At 42.4% G+C, this 24,138-nt stretch overlaps 1 protein-coding gene across 1 annotated transcript in view; it reads right to left on the reverse strand.

Annotated features, from left to right (window-relative positions):
• Positions 1-23,064, reverse strand: part of ULK2 (unc-51 like autophagy activating kinase 2) — a 37,414-nt gene extending 14,350 nt beyond the window's left edge. The window contains exons 1-15 of the mRNA XM_038158150.1: positions 22,362-23,064; positions 21,021-21,113; positions 19,702-19,743; positions 11,363-11,395; positions 10,963-10,999; positions 9,372-9,545; positions 8,218-8,291; positions 7,592-7,693; positions 7,189-7,247; positions 6,800-6,882; positions 4,783-4,833; positions 4,307-4,392; positions 3,556-3,727; positions 2,600-2,660; positions 2,271-2,363 (exon numbers count right to left, since the gene is read on the reverse strand). Coding sequence (XP_038014078.1) covers positions 2,271-2,363; positions 2,600-2,660; positions 3,556-3,727; positions 4,307-4,392; positions 4,783-4,833; positions 6,800-6,882; positions 7,189-7,247; positions 7,592-7,693; positions 8,218-8,291; positions 9,372-9,545; positions 10,963-10,999; positions 11,363-11,395; positions 19,702-19,743; positions 21,021-21,113; positions 22,362-22,454 — 1,253 coding nt within the window. The 5' untranslated portion in view covers positions 22,455-23,064. The remainder of the gene's footprint in view (positions 1-2,270; positions 2,364-2,599; positions 2,661-3,555; positions 3,728-4,306; positions 4,393-4,782; positions 4,834-6,799; positions 6,883-7,188; positions 7,248-7,591; positions 7,694-8,217; positions 8,292-9,371; positions 9,546-10,962; positions 11,000-11,362; positions 11,396-19,701; positions 19,744-21,020; positions 21,114-22,361) is intronic.
• Between the last annotated feature and the right edge of the window lie 1,074 nt (positions 23,065-24,138).

A 24,138-nucleotide genomic window follows, 5' to 3' on the forward strand; every position in this document is an offset into this window, starting at 1 on the left:
ATCTGGTCCTTTATTGACCATGTCTTTAAAGAAAGATTACAAATTCTTAGAAGAAATGTGAAAAAAAAATAATCTCTAGAAGACAGGCAGTTACAAGATTCACTGCCCGGCTCCAGCTGAACAGAAATCAGGGTTTTTTTACTGTAATTGTCCTATTCTCTTTGCTACCACTTAGAATGAAATATTACTTCCTAATAGGCACAGAACTTCCTTAGCAAAAGAAAGTAAGTTGGTCCTGCTGTTTCCACCCAGTTTCTGGATCCCACAGAGTAATCTGGAAGTTGGCTGTGGACACACAGTCAGCAGAAAGCCTGAAAACTTCCAGGCAAGGAGAAGGACTCCCAAGTGGAAACCACAGGAAGGCTGTGGGCAGCCTGCCATGACTACACAGCACACTCAGGGAGCACAGGGAGCCTCTCCCCAGGAGAGGGAAGCAGATGTTATTTAAACTGTGGCAGTGACACTCAGGAGACCATGAAAGCACTTCAACTTTTAAAGAACTCAGCCCAGAAAATGCCTTTTCCTGCTCTCACACAGCTCTGCAGGTAAATCCAGGAAGCTCTTGAGCTGTGAGCTGACAGGAGGCAGCAGTGCTGTGTAATGGGGTGCAGAGGCACAGTGCTGGGCTCCCCAGCTCAAACCCAAAGCTGAGCTCTGGCCAGGCATCCTCCAGTCCGATGTGGTTTGTTACCAGTCAGAGAAAATGCAACACAGATGTGTGCAGAGCTGCATGCAAATCTTGTTTCTCTGAGATCCAGAGGATAAAACTGATAATAAACCACAGGACAGTGAACCACCTCGACCTAATCTGCCCATTCTGCCTGGAGACTGTCTGTGAAGACACACAGCAGAAAGCAGCATAATTATGGGCACAATTAATTCAGTTTCATCAGCTAATCAGAAAGATTCACTGTTTCACAGGGCACAACCTTTTGTAAAACACCAAAAAAACAAAGTGAAACAACCTACAAACAATGAAAGAATATTTGCCAGGAAATAAAAAACCAAACCCCAAACCAGAACCAGCATCTTGTAGAATATCAGACTCACACTCTGCTTCCTTCAGACCGTGCAGCCCCAAATGCAGTTAGTGAATTAACTCAGCCAGTAATTAAATCAAACTATTAGAGTACAGAGTGTGAACAGGAGGCAGCTGTTTCTAACCATGTGACCATTTAGCTCTCAGTAAAGTACAGATAACACAACTGGCATATTTTCCTAACATTTCTAACTCTAAAAACGCTGCCTGACACAACTTGAAAAAGGAAAGAACAGTACATTGCAGATGGCCAGGTCAGAGCAAATGGGTCTCTACAGGCAAAGCATCCCCATTATCTGCCCTTAAACATAAAACATGAGGCTAAAAGCTGTATCGACAGCCCCTGTCAGCACATTTCCCCAACTGCACAAAGATCAGCACAAAGTAACAAACTTTTCTTGTGACAAGCATTTCTAAACAGATAATGCTGACTTGCAGCCCTCTAGCTCTGGCACAAGCCAAAAATGCACCCAGCATAATAGCTTTATTCCCCAGTTAGCCACTCATCCTCTTTCTGTTGTACTGAAAACATCATGAAATTCATCACTTGAACAAATTCTGCTCAGATATTCCATGAGTAGTTAAACACCACAATTAAGCTTTACATTTTCCAGTGTAACACAGAAAAGATTTCAGGCCCCACTGATGAAAATCAGTTCTATTTTAAACCAGCAGAAACTGAAGCCTACAGCCATAAGGAAGCAAGGGGACTAATTACCAGTCCTGCTGATGGAAAACCTGCAATACATGTTTAGCTCCTTCATGTGACTTTGGCATCTTGTGAGACACAAGCATGAAATTCACAATAATCACTCGCACAAAAGCCACACCCAGCGACCAGACAAACCAAGCCAGCCACGAGACACAAATCCACTGCAATCTGGGCTTTCAGAGTTCCTCTTCTCTCACAACCACTTTGTAAAATGTATCTGCATTCAACATCTTGACTCACTCCATGAAGGCTGTGCTTCCCAACACCAAAAAAAAAGACAAGGCAGTTATGTCCCTAAATTTCTGCTTTTAAACAGCTCAAAACTTGAACAGACAAAGAATGCTCTCAACTCCTTATGGAAATCTTTTGGGGATGCACCAGAGAAGGCATGAAGGGTAGAGAGCCTGGAGAAATGAGGTCTGGCTTCTATTTTAGTCCAGTTTCACAATTAAAAAAAAAAAAGGAATAAATAAAGCCAAACCCATAAAATAGCAGAGAATCTAAGGCCACATCACACACCTGTTAGCTGCACCAGAAGCAGCACTTCGAGAAGAGGCTGTGGATGGTTTCTGTACAGTTCCTGAGCTTCCAGAAATAGTTAATGGTGACTGCCTGTGGAAACAAAAACCACTCTCAAAAGACAGGTTCTCACACCAGAGAAACTCTACTTGGCAGCAAAACTTCCTGAATTCAAGCTGTTTAGATACTCAAATTCAATTCTTGTTTATCTTTCAGAAAGTCCACAGAGCTATGACAACCTAGTGCCAAAAGCCCAGAACCCCCTTCTGCAGCTGCAGCATCAATTTTAGAAGAAGAGGTTTTTTTTGGAAGAAGCTCAGCACACCTACCCTCCACACATCAAGAACTCGCTGGAAGCCCGCCTGCCAGCTGCTCCCAAAGGCATATCATCTGCAGGAGGGAACACATGGAAAACCCACATCAGCAAGCAGAATCAGAAAAAGAAATTAAATCTTCCATATTGCTGTTGTAGAGAAAAACATTTCTGTGAATATATGAAAGTTTCCCACAAAAGGTTTTGTGTAGGAAAATACCTCAAATGAGACCCCCCCCCAACAAAAATGGAACTGGGGGAGTTCTTCACCAAGTTATTTTGCTGTTTGTTTGTGGGTTGTTGCCATATTAATAAGAATTTTGAAATAAACTCTCTTGTGTAGGAGTACAAGGTATCAGCACTGGGATGTTTACAACATGGATGGCAGAAACCCTTCAGGCAGTCACTCAGTCAAATATTTACCACAACTGGTGGCATCATCCAGAAATCAGCTGACTTTGTGCAATTCAGGTTGGGACCATGTCATAAACGTGCTGCCTCCAAGTTTTTCCTTTCTATAAGCCCAGGCTGAAGTTTTACCTTTCATGTTAGAAGTGTTTTATGTTTTTACCTACACCTGTTATTTACAGCTCTAGAGCACGAGCTCTAAATGTTCAGGGAGTCTGGAGGAAACAAAGTGCCTGCTTCCACAAAGAACTCCAAGAGAATCCTTGGGTCTTTTATCAGCAGTTGTTTACAACTGAATCTCTTCTTCTACTGCCAAGCCCCACTATTTTCCATGACTTCAAACCACCCCTACTGCATATTTGGCTGCTCAATTGAAGATAAAAATGTCCCAGATAGACATGCAGTACCAAAGAGTTTCCTTCCAAAGAGGAATCAAACGACATAAATTAATTTCAGTTTGAATTCTGACACATTTAGAACAAGTAGAGCCAAAGAACAACAGGAGGTAGAAGTGTGTTATGAATGAAAATTGGGTTGAGATGTAAAAATAAGAAAGGTTCTTACATGAATGGTCTGAAGAGATATTGTGTGGGACAAGAACAAAGTCATCTGTGTCACAAGAGGAGTTCTTGCTACTGGTACTGGCAGAGTCTTTAGAGACTTGAAGATAGTTAGGAGGACCCAGTGGAGGGGAAGACAAATTTTCTTCTTGAATGTGCTGCATGTCTGGCAGAGACTGGAGGGGGGTGGTGGGAAAAAGAAAAGTTACAAAAACCCACTGCAAATCCAGTGATTCACAAAATAGAAATGCTTTGGAACTATGATATTTCAAATACTGGATAACCCTGTAGTGCCAGTTTAGACAGTTCTATACTGATTAGGTTGTGAGTTTAAACAACTGGGATTTATTCAATCATTCCTGGTGATACAGATGTACCTGTTCCAAATGTCACTGGTTTTTAATAAGGGGCCTTAGCCAAAAGGGCCAATTCAAAATTTATCTCTAACAGTCATTACATTGCAAACCATACCAGAATATCTCAAGATTTGCTGCTCTAGCATTTGATATTTGTATGTTTTTTTTTACCTTAACCAAAAAGAACAACGAAACCCCCACAAGATACAACACAAGGAACAAGAAAACACCAAAGTGTTAATGGTATTTAAGGAAAAGACAGGGGTGTTCCTTGCTCTTTGCTCCTAAACATGACAGTTTACACTGTTCAAGTATTAAAAGATTTAAAAAATTCATGAATTCTTGGCTAAACATTACAGAAAATATTTTCTGGAGATTGTTGTGTGACACAGAACTTACTGGAGGAGAAGCAAAGCGACAAGGGGAGCTACCACAGGAACTGCCAGAGACTGAGCCTGGGTATGTGGGCACTGGTACAGGACAAGCTAGAAGAGAAAAACCCAGAGTGGGGGAAAAAAAAAAAAGTGACTAAGACTTCAGAAGGCTGAATTTCAAACAAATTTCCTCGCTGCTTCTCATTCATAAGCCCTTACAGAGCTTATAAGAACAGCACATCCTCAATCACACGAGGGTATTTAAGTTCAGTGCAAACGTCAAAAGAACAAGTAAATAAGGATCACATTTCAGTCTGGCATAATACAAGAAAGGATTCAACACTCAGGCTCATAATAGAGCACAACAACAGGCAGGCTGAGGAAAATGTCTCATAAACACTTAGTGTGATATTTGGCAGATCTTTCTCCCTCCCAGCCTGCAACATTCATCATTCACACAAATAAGTGGAAAAAAACCCCCAAAACCAACTAACTACTTACATTTTTTCACTGTTGAAATGTGATCCAGGAAAGGGTGGTTGAAAAATGCTTCTGTAGAACAAGAAACAACCACCATTGTGAGTAGAGGTACAAATGACAGGATTTACAGACTGTATTGCAGATGGTGATAAATGGTTGCATTCCCAGAATCAACACTGCAGGGCCAGAGGGTGAAGAGCTTATAAAAGATTAAAGCTTTCCATGGTATGTGCTGCTATAGAGTTTGGAAAGGAAACAAGAATCAATTTAATAACTTCAAGCATCAGTCAGCAAGGCAAATCAGACTGAATCACTAGAAGAAATCTTGTGACTGCACTTAAAGCCATATACACAAGAAACCTCCCTACACTGCTGAGGAAATTATGTTCTCTGTGGCAGTAATCCAGTTTTAGTCTGCTCTTCAAAACAATGAGCATTTTTCACATCAGATACTGAAAGTATTTTCAGCTCTGCCCTTCCCAAGGATGGACATTTATTTTTGAAGCCATTAATGCTACACCCTAGGTGGCAAAAAAGAAAATCACAGCAGAGCCATTCTCCTTTCCACTTCCCAACAGCAGAACATGACCTGTGCAGCCAGCTCATGGCATAAAGCAGAATTAGACACCACTTCTTTAACAATTTCCCCAGTGAACTTGCTGTTGTTACATTAGAAATACTTTGCTTTTGTTGTAAATGGATATGCTGAGGCACTTTTAATTGAGCATAACCAGTTGGCCACTAGGTTACATGGAAAGTTTTGTTCTGCAAGGAGCAGTGTTCAGCTGGTTCAGGGAATTTGAGGATTGGTGGGAGCCAGCTGCTGAGCTGGGTGAACTTTAACGTCCTAACACTGGAGGAAAAACAATGCTGTGCCTCAGACATAAGCAAATAACAAGGAGGGGGATAAAAAACAGAAAGAATCTGAGGCCTGGAGTATGTCCCTTCCTTCAGCAACACTTTTGCCCATGACCCGATAAGGGAAGGAATCCAGCTGTAATGCCTGAACAATGCAATTATTCACTTGAACCCAGGGATCAGGTGCTCTCCAGCTTGGTACAACACCTGCTGTTCTACTTTATATTGCTGGAAGATCAACAACATTTCCAGGGCTATTTTTACTTTACCAACAGGCGACTGGGCTCTGCTATAAACTCTCCCTTTCACTCCCTTTGCTAAGCACATTCCAGAGCAGCCCCTTTGAGGCCCTTGAAGTGGCTCAGCCAAGGAAAACATGACTTTCAGCACTGCCATTCTGCTTTCTATTTTTCTTTCGAAGCACAAATGCTTTCTCCCACCACCACAAGTGCTACAGTCCATTTCCCATGTTTGAAGGAGCTGTAGGGATCAGCACACCCAGAGTGTAGAGTGGAATCAATGACTTACAGCCCATGTTTGTCAGGTATTATTTCTCCTACATGTAGAGATTTCTATACTTGACCAATATAATTTGTGACATTCTACCCAATTATCGTGAGCTTTTTCTGGATCTGAACTAAAATTTTAAGATTAACATTTCCTGGCAGCTATGATAAAACTGCATTAACAAGTAGTGCTATAAAATTTAAATAAGCAGCATGAATATCATGACATAGAAGATGCAGCTAAGAAGAATTAATCAAGATGTAACTGTTCAATAGTGTGTTTCCAAAGTGTGTTCTTCCAGTACATGGAGATCAAAAATGTTTGCTCCCAGTCTGATGCTAAAACACCACTTAAAGTAACAGAAATTAGATTTCAACATGAAATTTAAGGTATAGCAGTGAATCCTTGAAGGAAAGGCACAATTGAAAGAATTAAACTGATTTATATTGCACTACTCAAAAACAAAGTCATGATTTATGTGCATCACTTAACACTGACAGTAGTTATCCAGTGATTTGTTTTAGCTCCTCTGCCTTCTTTATGAAAACAGAGAAGAAAAAAACCACTTCTCCTGTAATTGGTTGTGGACAAAAGGTCAAGATAATTATTCTGGTCACATGAATACAACTAACAAGGAAAGTCAAAAGAGCAAGAGGAAAAAAGAAATACATACCAAAGTCCATTCTATCCTTTTGGTTTCTCTGAAGCAAACCCAACAGCAGGTCAGCCAGGTAAGCTGATGTTTCCCTAGGAATGCTGCACACAAGAGGAAGTAAAACATGCATTAAATGTAATGCATGCATTGAATAATGCATAGCACATTGAATTTCAGGAAATCAGCATTCTGCCACATCCCTAAGTCATCACTACCTGTGCTTTACAGCCTTAGTCCATTTAGGTTCAGCTAGGTACAAAGCAAGGTGCAACATGATTCACAGGTATCACACTACACCCTTGCAAAGACAGCAACAGCAAATGTTTTTATGAATCCCAGGCATTCCCCAAGATGAAAAAGTGTTCAATCAACAAGTGTAAGTGACAGGAAAGGCCATGGTGACATACCTAGGAATCAAATTCCTGTTCTTTTCATAAAACATTCTCAAATCTTGAGGACTATTGGCCTGTCAAATAAAAATGTACATTAATTAAAGCTCGGTTTCATGGAGGAAATAGCTTTTATTCCTAAGCACACATACACAAAAAGGAGACTTTTGCATATGGGCATCAAAGGAGAAAACACCAAGCAGAGCAGTGCCTTCAGCACTGAGGCTCCTTATTTATGCATTTCCTCTGGATTGAACACACTCATCATGCAGATTAAGCATAAACAACTTCTCCCTTGGTATTCTCAAGCCTGTGCAGCACCAACACTCAGACATCACTTGCTTCTGCTTTCCTGACTAGAAGCAAGAGCCCCAGGAATGTCCTTCAGACTGAGAAGAGGGAAAAGGAAAGGAAGTGCTACCTGAAAAGGTGGTTTTCCAACAAGACACTGATAAATCACAGTTCCTATGCTCCACAGGTCTGCTTTAGCATCATAGTGTTGAGACATAATCACTTCAGGGGCCTGGAAAGAACAGCAAATTCTCAGAAGGGAAAACTAAAAAAGGAAAGCCGGAGCAATACAAATCTACTGTCAGAGCAGTATTAACAGAGAGCACTTCATTGTAACAGAAAATTAACATTTTCATGTGCATCACATGGCTTGAGAGCTACCAGCTCTATCTAAAATGAAACCTGAGTTTCAAAACCACAAAGAAACTAGAAATGCTGATGCTCTGAAGAAAGCATCCAGCATTTGGCCTGTTTGGGAAGAAGAGGGACATGTTATTTACTTGGCTTCTGCAGTTCTTCTTCTGGACAAAGAACCACTAAGAAATGATTGATGTCTCCCTGATTATAACAATCATGGTCTCCAAATCCCAAAGAAATAAAAAAAAAAAGGTAGTAAAACTATGGAAAGGGGAACTGCACTCTGTCCCTGATCCTTGTAAAGCAACATGAGGCATTTGCCAATCTGCAAGCAGTCAATTATTTTGTTTTGGCAGGAGAATGTTTGAGACAAGCAAGATAATGTGAAATATCCCTTACCATGTACATAGGGGAACCACACAGAGTTGCAGCCATCATGTTGCTGTGCAGATAACGAGCAAACCCAAAGTCAGCTGCGTAAAGAACAACCTTGGTTAATGAAGAGAAAGATCATTTTCAAATTTTTACAGTCTAGAAATCACCTGTCTCTGACTGAAATCTGCTACAATTAACAGTGGGATTGAAAAAAAAAGACAGGTTTAATATCTAGCCAGCTACATGGAATACTAGAATCTTTGTCATGCTGAAAGAATAATGTATTATCTTTCAAATGAGCAAGCCGAGAAGCAGCAGTGACATCATTTACACAAACTGCTGCTCAGGCACCTCCCCAGCTGCAGAACAGCCTGTCTGGCATCAGCAGGAAAGGATTAAAGTCACTGGCTAAATATAAATGGCTCATTAAGAGTGATGAATATACAATCTGCCTGCAGTGAAATCACATCAGGTACAAGCTGAAGAAGTCAAGTTTCAGGTGCCTGAATTTTCCACGCAGGCAAAAGCATCTGAAGCTATCAAGTAAGGAGAGCAATGGAAGAAGTTTGGTCTTCCCTGTGCAGTTTTAGAGCAAAAGCACAGGAATGAACTTGTTGGAAATAAGGTAGCTTTAAACAGACACTTAACAGGCAACAAGGAGTGATTAAAACTCCTGAAGCGGCCTCTGCAGAGGAGTTTGGTAGTATCATGAATATTTGACATCTCTCCCCTGTTACAAGGCCAAACCTGCCTTCTGCCATGCCAAAACCAGGTCATACACTTCACTTCTAAACCTCTCAAATAACCCTTAAGAGGATCTACCACCTAAAAAGAAAACAGCTGGAAATGTAATTGGAGTCTTGCATACACAGAATTTTGAAATGGGTTAAAGGCTACTCACCATTTCAAAAGTAAGATTTATACCTAATTAAAATAGTTGAGTACTAGAAACATCAGCTAAATAGATTTGTCCTGCAGATTTAATCAAACAGGTCTTTATGATTCAATCTTTTTTTATCCTGAGAACGCAGCACAGCATGAAGCTCATTCTTGACTTGCTGTCTGATTTGCATCAACTGAATACACTCCATATGCAGGACTTGAACTGGAGAGACATTTCTGAGGGGAGGAAACAACCCAAGGGTGCTGATTTGCCCTTCCAGGGAGGGAGGATGTACCTATTTTGATGCGAATGCCACTGACGCTGGATTTCCGGCGGCTGGCGTAGGACAGCAGGATGTTCTGGGGTTTGAGGTCCCTGTGGATGATGCCTTTGCTGTGCAGGATCCTCATGGCTGCTGCAATCTGCTGCAGGAACACTCGGATGGTGTCCTCACTCAGAGTCCCCTTAGCTGCCAGTGACACACGCAGGAGCAGGGGGGAGAATAAATATCAGTATCTTTAGGTAAAAGCAATTTAGTTCACAGAGATCAGCTGAAAACACAGTGAGTTATAATCTAATCATCATGAATTACAATCCAGTGTTCTTCTATAAATGTAAATATTCTCAACAATATAGACATCACCATAGTTTTAGAGCAGCTACACAACTCTGAATCATCTGTTTTTCCAGTGGTTTATTCAACTTGGCAGCATCGTAATTGTAAAACTTCTCAGTTGCCACTAAATCTCAAATTAAATCTCATTAAGTCTCAAGCTGCGTCAAGGGAAATTTAGGTTGGATATCGGGAAAAAGATTTTTTAAAAAGGGTGATAAAGTTCTGGAATGGCCTGGGGAGGTGGTGGAGTCCCCAACCCTTAAAACAAGGCTAGATGGGGCTCTGGGTGCCAGGGTTTAGATGAGGTGTTGGGGCTGGGGTGGACTCCATGATCTTTAAGGTCTCTTCCAACCCAGTCATTCTGTGAATTCTGTGAAATCCTAAACTGGCTAAAAAGGCAAAGGAAGCAAGAAAATAAAAGAACTTCACATTAAGTACATCCAAAAATCACGTTAAAACCTGAAGCCATAAAATTTGTTCTGTATGAGGATGCTGAGAACTACTCTGCTCAGGAATTTCATCCATGATAAAACTTATTTTGAAAGGAAAAAAAATGAGATGTACTTTTCAAAGTCTCTTCTGAAGGTATTACCTCATTCTGCAGCCCAAAAAAAGCACTGAACACAGGAGCTGGATTTCACTGTCTGAGTCTTTCCAAAGGTTTTAATGGCAAGTGAATTAGGCTTTTAATACACACAGTTACCATAACAATAGCTGTGCATAAAAAAGATTCCTTCAACAGGCTGAGATACAAGGGCAAGTAGAATATTTCCATCATAAAAAATATGAAGATGAACATCTCTGCTCAAAATTTTGGTTGGAATAAGAATCCATTTGTCATGATTTAGAAATTCTGTCCTCACTTTGGGCAGAGCCATGGAAAATCTCTCCTAAGCCAGCACTGCCTCTTTTTCAGAGCATTATTATATAAGTAAATCAGTGTTTTTAAGTTCACATCTAGGAAAAGAAAAACAGGTGGAATCAAAACACTGGGAACAGCCCCCAAAATGTAGTTTTAGAAATAGAAACCCATACATCTTTTCAGCATGCTGCTGATGGTTAACTACAGCTTCTCCCTCATTGACAAATAAGGGAATGTTACATTCAGGCTGTGGCAAAAAATAAAAAAGCATTTTCTGTCTGTGCATTATCACATCCATTTACCCAGATTTAAAGCACAAGCAAAAGCCTCAGAGACACCAATGGATGTGAGGAATACAGAATATAAACACATAAAGCAAAATAACAGGGAAATACAGTAACCAATTACCTTGTAAGTAATCTGCCAAGTCCCCACCATTGCAGTACTGTTAAAAACAAAAGGTTTTATTTAAAATACGAGCACTGAAACACCTGCTACATCATTTCTACTTTGTAATCTTTTAATGAAAATTAAATCCCTTCCAGCTGTTTGCCTTAAAATTGTTTTGTCAATTATTTGTAATTAGTAATTCGAGGTGTCACACTTCATCAATACTTACAGTATCATAACATGAAACTGAATAACTTATGGAACAGTGCTGATAAATTTAATGGGGCATAGGAAATTTGTAATTTACTTTTCAAAATAGCTTGTTTTAGCAAGCCATGGTTAGTTTGCAGCTGTGCAAAGGAACAGTTTTGTCTAAAAGTCTTTCAAATCAACCAGAAACATCCATGTTAACACATACCTCCATGACCAAAAAGACAGAATTGGGCATTTCCTAAAAGAGGAGAAGAAAAGTGATTTACGAATGTGAGAATACAAAGTCTGTACCTGCATTAACAAAGTGAAACATGGGATTTTTCCCATCACTGAGACACCTTAAAGTCACTGTTTCAGAGCATAGCAAAAATGTAGATTCTTCACTGTGAGATATTTTACATTTCCAAAAATATTTTCATGTGCAAAACCATAAAACCACCAGGCAATACTTCCATGAAGCATCTCCCTGAGTGAGCCCTTGGCAGAAGCTCTTCCTTGCCATGCTCCTCATGGCAGAGCTGGGAGCTGTGTCCATCCTCCTCAGGTTTTCCAAAGCACTGACCTCCCATGACCTCTCTGCAACCTGAATTCCCTCTCTTGTAACTGGGGAAAAGTTCCTGAAAGACAGATTGCCTAACTTCTACTGTAAATTATCTACACACTTCACAAATCCAGTTACAAAAATAAACCCGTGCTTAAACCTACTGTAACAAAAACATTCATCCTCTTTCCAAATATTTATTTTGTGTGAGGGAAGAAAGGCCTGACCTGTCTGTGCTAATAATCCACATTGTTTTCCACAGGCTCCTGCACAAGACAGTTCTGTTGGGCCTACAAAGTTGGAGATTCTCAGAGTTTTTATAAAGCAAAAGTATTTTTTTCTCCCTCTGAGCCAATTAAGATTGAAAGGAAAGAACACAAAGAGAACTGGAAGGAAACTAAAGGAAGTGTACAGTAAACAGGATGATGCTTTTAGTTACACAGTGTGTTACCTCCCTTTCCCTTTAAAAATAAACTTAAACAAGGGCTGACAGATTGAGGGGAAATATGGTTTTTTTAAGGCAGTTGAAGGGAAAAAAAGTGAGATGGCACCAGACGAGTCCAGGCACATGCCCCAGTGGGAAGTGGGACTGCAGACAGTCTGACTAAATTCTGCTAAAGTGTCACAAGAATGTCAAAAGGGACATTGCACAGCAAAATAAACGCAGTGAACTCAGGCACCTTTCTCTGTGCTTGCACTGACACTTCAGCAGATGCTCAATTTGACCACTCTGGCAAGAATTACCACCAGGGTGCCATTGTCAAGGGCTCACTAACAGCTGATGTTAGAAAGCTTGAAAAAGAGAAATAAAAGCAAAAATGGGCTCAGGCTAGAGAAACAAATGACCCTAAACACCACACACAGCACAGAGCTCAGGGATGGCACAGCCCATCAAAGCCAACCCATCACAGACACTGACATCCAGACAACTCCAAATAATGGAAATAATTACAGTTCAAGATGAACTGACTGGTTTGAGGTTAATTCAAGACTGTATTAGCCTGCTTCACTTTTGGGAAGCATTTAGTCACTCATGTCTGCGTTGCAGAAATGCATCTGAGGTTCTTTCCAGCCCAAAACATCAAGCACATTTTGCAGATTTGTTTACATTTGGAAATTAGCTTTGAAAGAAAGCAAGTTTCTAGGAGCATGAGTCAAATCTGTTGGGAATGGCAGGCAAAGTCCAACCAATATAGAATATTAAAGCAGCAGCAGATCACATTTCAGGAAGTCTCAATTGTTCAGTGTTTCTGCAATAGGCTGTGGCCAACATGAACCATAATTTACATTCCTATAAACACCTCAAAACCTCAGTGCATACAGCAAAGCAAAAAAAAAAAAAAAAAAAAAAACAACCAAAAAAAACCACATTAGTAATTACTTGCTTTGCAAATTACTGAAAATATATAATTGTTCCTTTGCAACAACACCTTCCAAGAAAGAAGCTGTCTTTTAGGAATCCCAAACAGCAACTCTGAGATCCAAATTTACCAAACTGAAAATTCTGCCAACTGAGGATCATTTCACTTAAAGGACAGCTGTGATGTGGAGTAGAAGAACCCAGCTAAGCAGCAGGAGAAGTCCATTCTCCAGTGACAAGAAAGCAGCTCAGCTCCTGGATTTCCACCCCAGCTTTGCAATGCCATGAATCACAAAGATGTTCCACGGCGTCAGAGCCTCCGGTGCACAAACCAGCAGCTCAGGCAGCATGTAATGCTCAGCTCACGACAGACATTTATTCATCACAGAGCTAGGAGGATGTGTTTGCTGGATTCCCTTGGAAACAAAGTCCTCTCAAATGAACTGCTCTCTTCAGAAACACAGAGCTGATGATTTGCCCTGTTGTACCAGCCCTCACCTGTTTAGAAAGTCCTTTCTGCAGACCATACTGGATTGCCCTCAAACAGAATTACCCATCTTTTTTTTTTAAATTTATATTCTTGATGAAAAATAACAAATCAAATCACCAAGTAAAGTCATAGCAAGAAGGAGAGCACGTTTCCTTAATGTAGCTTAGAAAATCCTTTTTTAATGAATCAGCAGAGCAGATTAGAGAGCCCACAAAGACATTTTCCCAGACTCACAAGTCCTCTCCAATTCATAGTGAGGAAGTAACAGTTTGCACAGAACTGATACCAACCTCCCCAACCACAACTTGTCCCAAGTTGAACTCATAACCAAACACTTTTCAATATCCCACCAACACAAACTTAGTTCAAAACAGCTGAACTTGTTCAACCCTTCAGAGCTGCTCAAATTTTGCCTTACAGTTCTTGGCCAGCCTGACTGGGAATGTGATCACCATTTTGGGAATACATTCAGAACAGACGTTCTGGAGACATATTTTGCTGAACAATAAAGCTCTCCCTATCAACATTCCCCAGACTTGGGATTTCTGTTGACTGGCTACGCAGAGCAAAGTGGTCAAAAAGGAAAGATTAGAAAACCAGCATGTTTCGGATCTAACATTCAGGAATAAAGCTGATCCAGCAAGTTATTCTAAACGGCCTCTTGAAACAGATAACAAAGCTTTCAGCAATTTGTATTGATGTACAGATCACAAAATTAGTGCAGCTGGAGTTGTTCTGACCTACACTTCCACCTAGATAAATAAGTAAAACAAATATCTGCTGTGTTGCAACAATTACCAGTTCTGCCTGGCAACACTTTTTTTGCTGCTGAAAGTTTTCTTGATAAAAACCTACTTCTGCTCCTTTTTATTCTGAATCCAGGTTTTACTTGCAAGCGGAGGCTAATTGGAAATCAATTTACAATTCTGAAAGATAAACAGATAAAACTAAGAGAAAGAGGTTAAGAGGCAACATATTTGCCAAAATTTATGTTTTAATCCAAGTCTTCCACCAGTTGTCTTGGGGGATGCAAAGTTCCAACTCGAATCACAGTCTCAGCACAGCAGTTCCATTTAAAACACATTAATTGAAAAAGAAGTCAAAATATCTATGGTGACTTCCAAGAGCTGTTGCTAGATCTCTGGAGTACCGGCAGGAACATTCCCTAGATTTCATTCTGGTTTACAAGGCCTCCTTTAGAACAAGCTGAAGGTCTGCAAGGAGCTGAGTGAGCTCCCAAAGCAGAAACTGTGGCAAATAGTTACTCTCTTTTCACTTCAGTTTATGATGGGAGTCCCCAAAGCAGGAGAGTTAACCTGGCAGCTTGTGCACTGCTGTTATCTGATTAATTTTCTGCTATGTTCATTTGTGCTATATTGGATATAATTTTATGGCCAAGAACACACTTTTTTTTTGGCTTTAAATACATTTGGAAAAAATTCTAATGATATAGTGGAAAAGGATCTTTTAAAGGCTGTTTCTCTCTGTATTAGACATTCTTGGTTTACTTTGTGAGTGCAACACAGCAGCAACTTCTGTGTTCAGCTCCTGTCACCCCAAGGACTGAACATTTTGTTAACTCTGACAAAATATTAAATCTCAGACTAAATGTCACTTGACATGTGCCTGTAGGATTCAAACAGGGTGCATGCTGCCATTTATTCACATAAAAGAGCAATCAGCCATGGAGAAATGCACCACAAGAACTGGATCATCCATTTGCTGTTAGTGAAATGCTGCATTTAACCAATATATGGGAGGTGGGGAAAGAGGCTGCTCTGCTGCCCAGCACCAAGGAAAGGCACAGCTGCTCTCAGCACAAAGGTTCAGCACACTTTTGTACTAAAAAATCATGTGAAAGTTCTGAAATTCAAATTACAGCATCCAGGCACAGCAGGTAAGCAAAAGACTATGCAGTAACTCTTCTGAAACAGTTCAGAAATTCAAATTACAGGATCTAGGCACAGCAGGTAAGCTGAGGCCTGGGTAGTAACTCCAACTCTTTGGTTCTGTGGGCCACAACAAATTCTAATCCTGGTTGTCTCCAACATTTACCCTGGCATCACTCCTGCACTGTCATAACCAACCTTTCAGCTGGCACCAGCTGCCAGGTAGTGTTTCAAAACCTTTCCAGTTGCTACAGGGCAGGATTTTTCTTTTATCTGAACAGCATGTTCTCATATGATTATTTCCACACACAGACACAGGGGATGGATATTGACAAACACAAAGGCCTAAAGCAAGGAGCTGAGGGGACAAAAATAAAGATATTGAGACACTCTCTGTTCTGCTGGGAGCGTGGAGGCATTGAAAGCTGTGAGACATCGAGATCAGGAGCACACACAGGATGCCTGGAGCAAATATCTCAAGAAACACATGCAATAGTACCAGACCAACTGGAGTCCTTGGGTAAACCAGAGGTATTTAATTCCTGCTGCTAAAACAACAGTTCCTCCCCTCAGCACCCCTAGTAAGAACTCCTGGGCTCTCTGTGTACAACAAAGCTGAGCTGTAGGTCCCAGAAGGATTTCTGGCTCCATTCCCACTGGCTTTCTCTGCTTCCAAGGACAGCAGAAGCAGCTGCAGGTTTTTTGTCTGCTCTGTACCAACAAGCTAAGACAAGAAACAATTTTTTCCAGATACTGTTTCTCCAATAACACTCTAGAAATTAGTTCTCCCTAAACTACTGTTCAAATAGCAAACTTCAGACTCCATACAGTGAGGACACTAATTCACTCTCCTAAAATGCTATCTCCAAGATACATTACAGGCTTCATTCTGAGGGCTGACATTCTAGAGAGGGTTTGAATTAAATTATTTGCTAAAACAGGCACTGTCTGGCACTGTGGAAGAGATTAGTTCTACTCAGCACACACTTGGGATCATGAACGGCACAAAACTGTAAACTCATGTCCTAAATATAGAACATTCCAAATAACTTACTGATACCTCCATTCCACTTCAGTGGAATACTTTATGCAAGGATGTCAGTGTATTTTACACTGGTAAATTAGAGGCTATTTTAGACTCCTTTTGCTTTTGAGAAACAGTGACTCCACTCCTCCAATTAACAGGATCCAAGACTGATTTTCTTTTGCAGGATGAATGACATCCCACAGCACCACCAGGGGAAAAGAGTTGCATCCTTAAACCATTTTAGAGATTTGGGAGATTTTTATTCTTGAATGACAGACAACCAAACACTTGCCCAAGAAGATAAGTGAAAAGTGTCTCTTTTGCTATCCATCTATTGTATCTGAGGTTTTTTTAAACATTTCACAAAAAAAAAATCACTTCACTTGTAGAGGTGTGCTATTTTCCAGAGCCCTACTGCTGAAAAACATTTGTCTCTCACAGATGGAGGGCTTTTATGTAAATATCTCTACAAGTTCCCTCAGCCTTAGCACCATGGCCTCCACTCCCTGGTGTGTGCAGCTCCCCAGCCCTGGGAGGTGGCACCAGCAGCAGTGGAGTGCTCTGCTTACATAAAATGCTTATCTGCAGCTCAAACCTGCCAGAGCTGCACGTCCACCTCACGGAAATCAAGGGCAATTATCCTGCTGGCTGCAGAACAAAACATTTTTATGCCACCATTAACACACAGCAGTTCACTGGGGTGTGGCTCCAGACGAATGGGCACTTCTAGTAATTGAACTCCAGACACACTAATAACATATCAACGTGGTATTCCCAGGAGATGAAGGATGAGCAGCGGAGAAGGTCTGAAAATGTTCATGCACAATCAGCAGAATGGCCCACAAGTTCTTCTTGGATTTAATTAAAACCTCCATGGTGCATCTATCTTTGTTATGCTGACTTGTGGGAGTGGTCATGCAACAGGAACACAACCATAAATGAAGAGACATGAAGGAGAAGGAATCTACTTCCTGAGAATCAATCCAAATCAAGCTTTTTGCAATACATAAAATAATAACTGTACATTCATTCTCAAAGATACATTTCAAATTGCTATGCAGGGATGCAGCTTTAAACTAAAGTACTGACATTAGTTTATTATTATGAGACATGAACATATTTATTCTTGCTCACAATCAATTTACACTTTTTTCACACGGTTTTGCCACTTTCATTGCACACCATCTTTTCTATCTGGAAACTCAGAGCAACAATCAGCTCTTGGCTTATTCAGCTACATGATCTGTCAAACTGCATCTGAAACAGGAGCATTTTCTTAGTTCAAACTGTCTAAGGTTAAGAAAAGCTTCAGCCCAACAGAACTACAAAAATAAAACAGACTCCCATTCACACTGAGAACTTCCTACTGTGACACAGACTCCACTGGCTCCAGCACTGAGGGAAAAAAATAGCTTCTGTAAACTTAGAAATAGCTTGAAATCCTAAAGTCTTATCTGCTGGACTACATCACCATGTTCACAATACCCTGGCAAACAAAAAGGGCAGCACATGCTAGAACATGAAATGCTACAGAAAATCAGTAGGTGTAACAGCCTACTAGACATGTGAATGCCTTGCATAGTGCTCATTCTTGCTGGGTTATAAATTAAATGTAATCACAGAAGTTAATGATGTCTGCCACTTGACAAACACAGCAGAAAGGGAAAAGCTTATTTGTGCAAGTGGCACACTCTTTATCCCGTATTTTGCAAAGCAATTCCTTCTGTAGCAGCAGCATGCTGCTGCCAAGCTTTGTGTTTGCCATGAATGTATTTGAAATATTCCAAGGTACAGGACCTAGGCTTGCCCTTCTCTTTGCTTTAAGAGCTCATTTTATTTAAACACAATAGCTGGTGACAAGCAGCAACATCCCCTTCTCAAATGGAGCAGCACTGATCATTCAAGAAGTCCTGTCACCCCTTCCTGGGGCAGAACAGAAAAGCCTAAAAGTTATGTTTATAAAAACCCTTTAGTAAAGAAACCATGGACAACTGTAGGATTCTGTAGACTTTCCTTGTGCATAAATCAAAAGAACAAGAGTCTCTCCAAAGCTCAGATGTTAAACCATCAGAATACCAGTCCACTACCCCCAGGTTGAGCTGCAGAGCTGACTAAGGAACCTTCATGTACAAACAACTGTAAATGATACATCTGAAATTCAGCTGCTTACTCACACACCAACACCCTCAGTCAACAATTCCAGCTGCTTTTGAGATGTCTGGACATACTAAATTTAGGATGCTGAGAGATTATTTCCACTTAGCAATGCTCAGGAAAACCTGGTCTCGTCAAGAAGCACACCAGACAATACTTTCCCTCTCAGAGCAGATAACATCATTCAAAAGTTAGATTTCTGAAGTCAAGGTCCAGGAAAAACAGTCTCTAGATTGAACCTAGGAGTTTTGATGCACAGTCAGTTACTACATGGACATCTCAGCTTTGTACCAAAAGTCACTTGAGTCCTACAGCCCTAGAAATCCTGAGCCCACCTAATTTATGTCACGTGAACACAGATTTCTACAGCAAAAGACACCCATCCACACAAACTAAAAGCTTTTAGCACGTGTAAAGACAGGAAGGACTGAATGTCACAGTCTCTATTTTGTGTTGCTTTGACTATGCAATGGCCCAAAGGTGCCTCTCAGTAATTTTTTTTTAAACAGTGTAACTCTGTATTTAAAATCAGGACTGAGCCCAGGAGATAAATGCAGAGTTCTTGTTCAAGCAGAACAAATGGCTGCATGAGCTGCCTCATGTCTTCTTTAGCTTTGCTCCACACTGGCAGGCCTTAGGATACAGAAATGTACTTCCTAAGCAGAACAGGCTCCCCTAGACAGGCTGCAGAGCAACTCCTCCACCTCAGCAGGCAGCACCCCAGCAAGAAAGAGAGGAAGACAATCTGAAGGAATTGAATTGAAAAGATGCAAGTGCCTGCTTGGCTTTTTTCACTGCACCCTGTCCTTCTGGACACACAGGCAACAGATACATGTGACTGTGGTTTTCTGCTTCCTTCAGTTCCTCCTCACTGTGACACAGGGCTGAACATCACATTTCTTTGTCACACAGATCCCCAAGATGCTGCTCTTGCTGCTATTTGTTTTTGTGAATTCCAAACTGATGACAGCAACAAAACAGATCCATTCAAAACCTTCTACTTGGCATGCATTATATATATTCGTTATATTTTCATAAATTAATTTTAATGAGGAAAAAAAAGGGCATCAAAATATATTTTACCTGGACATCATAAAGAGCTACAATGTTCTCGTGCTGAAGTTCCTGTAAAACAAAATATTTGTATTATGGGAAAAGGCTATTAGTATTATTACTACTATTATTATTATTATTAATTGAATTTGCTGATAGTGCTGATTTGGTGATAACCAAAGAATCTGTTTAAGATGATCAGATGGAATTTAGAGGAAATCCCAGTTGTTTAGACAATATTTAAAGGATAAGGAAGTTAGGCAATATCTTGAGAGGTCATAAAAACATTTGGTTCCAGAACTTTATGTCAGTGACTTGTTACAGAAAGTACCAGAGCATGAGATCCTCTAATGAGCACTGAAAACTGACAAGATTTAATTTCCTACTCTTAACTTCTTGCTTAGTAAACTAACCAACTAGACCATGTTCAAATCAACTATTTTTTTGATAATACAAAGAAAATCAAACCAAATAACACTAATTAAAACTCATGGGGCAGCTCATGAATTATTTGTAGCTGCCCAAAAAACTTTCGTTTGTTAAGTACTTGCAGCACACTAATACACCCAACACTAATTCTGGTATATAATAATATATAAATATAAATATTTATATATTTATAAATATTATAAATATATATTTATAAATAAATAAATGAGAATATATGTATATATTAGTATATAAAGTATGTGATGTATCTCAAGCAGCTCAGAAACATGGGAAGAAAGCAGCACTCAGTATTGCTGCAAAGCTGTGTGAGATGAGATGTGAAATCCAGAGAGCAGGGAATGCCAAATGACCACACAAGGAGGTGTTTCCATAAAATAACACTGAAAAACGGAAAGATGCTCCATTACATTTCCTCTGCTAGAGCCACACTCCACGTGTTAAGGCAATTAGCACAAGTCAGAAGTGGGCAGCTGCTCCAGGAATTAAAGTCAGCTCACTGGTTTCAGCTTCCAAGGCACCTTGGAGCAAAAACGATGAAGAAAGATCAAAGACTGATGCTCCACCCTCAGCTATGATCGGCTGGGAAAAGGTGCCCCATTGGCCATCCTGAAGGACAAAGTCTTCCACATGTGCAATAAGCACAGCACAGAGACTGCTTCCCCAACAATTTGCTACTTTTAACTGCAAAAGCATGCTCACAACCTGTTCTGAGACATTTCCAAAACGGAAGATTTCATTTTTATCTGTTTTTCTTAGTATTTTTATTTCTGGATTGCTAACAATGAAACATCACAACAGCAATTACTGTGACACCACCCATGACCTGGAATGAACTAGGTCAGAAGTCTCTCTTCCTTTTCAAGCAAAGCAGCTTTAAAAATCACTGCAAATTAACATACCTTTAAGATTTTTATTTCTTTTCCAAGTAGGATTTGTGACTTCGACAAGTTCTTTTTGTTAATACTCTTTATGGCTACTTCCCAATCAGTTTTCTGGAAGCGAACAAAAAAAGTACTGTTAGTTTACTTTAAAAAAAAAACAAACCTTTATCCTCTAACAACTATCTAGGAAAACAATGAGAAAAAGTTGCAAGATCACCCCTCTTCTACCCACCAGTTATTACTACACCACGTGACAACATCAAGAACTATTTCATTCCACAGCTATTAAAATCCAGCTCCAGCTACACTGCATTTTAATGGATTCCAAAGCATTAAAAAAAACCCCAAACCAAAACCAAACAAAAACTTATATAATCATATCCCATTTATTTTTTGGTAGCAGTGCTATGTATCTGTTGTTTTACACCTCTCACAATGATCAAGTTACTTTTATTGACCTTTAAGGACTTCTCATTTTCAGCTTTTCTATACTCTGCAGATGAAAACTGCACAGAACCCCCTCTGTTTTAAGCAAGCTTATATATTGTCTATTTATATATTATCCAAAAATAAGCTATTTATTTCTGAGGTGGGAGCACCACCGTTGGCCTTTAAAGTTTCCGTTTCCCTTTCTCCTTTTTTTTTAACCCCAAAATCACTGCACCGTGCCTCTCCAAGCGGTGAGCGCTGCCTTAATCCTCCAAAATGCTAAATCTCAAGGGCTGTTTTCTGGAAAGCAAAGCTCTTTAGGCACCAGAATAAACTCCCAGCATCAAGAAACCATAACGTGAATATCCGTAACTATGAATCAGAATAAACTCCCAGCATCAAGAAACCATAACGTGAATATCAGTCACTATGAATATCCGGGGCGATGAGCAAGTCACGCCAGGAAACCAGACACCTCTGAATTTAAGAAATCTTCAGCCAATCCCAAAGGAGACAATTTTCCATTAGATCCCTCGTTATCCAGCGAGATAAACATGACCCTCCCGACAAACAAAGGGCTCAGCCTCCCCTACAGCTGCAACTCTCCCCTCGCCGCTATGGCAGGGAGAGGGGAGGAGCGGCGGGACGCGGACAGGCCGGCGGGGCTGAGGGAAGGGAAAAAATAAAGATTTTATGGATGCCGGGGCCGGATCCCGGCTCAGGGCCGCGGGGCAGCCGCGGGCCTCAGCCCAGCCCGCACCTCCCTTCGGCTCTTTTTTCTCCCCGAACACCCAAACCGCGTCAAAACTCCGCAGAGGACACAACCCTCCCACCACCACCGCAGCTGTCACCCACCCGAGGGGCTCCTGCCGGCCCCGGGTTGTGTAACCAGCCCCGCTCCGGCTGCGGGCGAAGCCCGGCGCTGTTTACCTTGCGGTGGCGACCTTTGAAGACCACAGCAAAGGCTCCGTGTCCTATCAGGTCCTTCTTGCTGTACTCAAAGTCCCCCACCACCTCCATCATCCCTCAGCGGGGCATGAAGCCCCCGGGAAGGACGGAGGGAAAACAAAGGGGCTCTTCCTCCAGCTACAGCCGCCTCACGGCAGCCGGCGGCGGGGTGGGAGCCTGCCCCGGTCCTGGCTGCCCCCGGCGGCGGGGGCAGCTCCTCTCATAGCGCCGCAGACCCCCGGGCCGGCGGGGCTGCTGCAGGGCGTCACCGAGGCGAGGGGCTCCGTCGGGCATGGGGAGGGGAAAGAGGGGAATCTCAGGGCTCGGGTGTGAGGGGACAGCGCGGCATCGGCGCCGGGACGACGGGCCTTCTCAGCGGGGAAGGGGGCTCCGTGCCCTGCCGCTGCCCGGCCCCATGGCCCCGCCACAGCGGGGGCTGCCAGCGCCGCGGCCCCGCTCAGGGACCGAACCCCAGAGCATCCAGCGAAGCGGGGGGAGGCGCTGCCCACGGCTCCGGGGATGGCTGTCGCTGTCGCCGCCGCAGCCCTCGCGAGAGGGGAGGAAGCAGTGAGGGTGCGGACGGGGGTCTCTCAAGCCGCCAGCGCCTCCCGGGGCTCCTGCCCCTCCACCGCTTCCTCCACAGAGATTCGCACTCGATCAGCCCCGGCTGCGAGTGCCCGGCCCTCTGCACCGCCCCGCGGCTCTTATAGGCCGCAGTGCGCAGGCACGGGCGCTCGGGTGCTTCCGCCGGCGGCCAAAGAGTGCCTCACCCCGGGTAACCTGGCGGTCCCTCCGCCGCCAGCGCCTCAGAGCGGGGCCGGAGCGGGGCCATCGCCCCGAGCGCTCCGGGGACCCCGCCGAGCCCTCCCCGGCCCCGCACCGCTCCCGCCAGGGCTCCGGTGTGGTCGTCTTCTCAGTGAGGACAGTGACACAGGCCCCTGGGACCACCCTTGCCCTCACGGCGGGGCAGAGGGGTCAAACTCAGCCCGCTCGGCCGGCCATCACCTCAGCCCTTCCCTCGGCCGCCTCAGGCGCACCCGCCAGCGAGGACAACGCTGAGAGGCCACCAGGGGAAGAGAGAGGAGCGGAGTTGCACAGGACAAGAGCTGGGACAGTCAGCAGCCAGAGTGGGAAGGCAGGTATGGGATCATCCCAGGTTTCCAAGGCTTACATAGCACCTCCAGGTCACACACTCTCAGCCCTGTCCCTGCTCCAGGTAACACACTCTCAGCCCTGTCCCTGCTCCAGGTAACACACTCTCAACCCTGTCTCTGCTCCAGTACTGAGCAAAATTCTCCCTCAAACCTGAAACAAGGAATTTCAATGAATGGAGAGGCAATGGAGGAACAGGGATTCAAAGTGCTGTGAGCCAAAGACACTTGGAGTTGTTTGCTCCCTTTATAAGGAGAACAACGCCTGTAAATTTACAGCCCCTGCCTCCCAGCACTTTTAGATCAGCCTGGAGCTGTTTACAGCACGTACAAACACTTAAAAAAAACCAACCAGCCACCAAACAACAGTCACATGGAGCCTTTGACCTTCACCTCCAGGTTCACATAATTGTGCTCCTTTCCTCTGTGTTCCATTCCTCACTGCTCTCTTCCCATGTTCTCCATCACACCACCTCCACGTCCCAGTTTCAGACCCTTTCAGGCTTCCCCAATATCCCCAGGGGCCCAGTGGATGCAGGGTGTGACCCCTCTGGTGCCACACAGCTGTGCTGTCCCTTCCCTGACATGACCCAGGCTCTGCTTTCAGT

Source organism: Motacilla alba, chromosome 19, assembly GCF_015832195.1.
Source record: "Motacilla alba alba isolate MOTALB_02 chromosome 19, Motacilla_alba_V1.0_pri, whole genome shotgun sequence".
NCBI classification, from domain to species: Eukaryota; Metazoa; Chordata; class Aves; order Passeriformes; family Motacillidae; genus Motacilla; species Motacilla alba.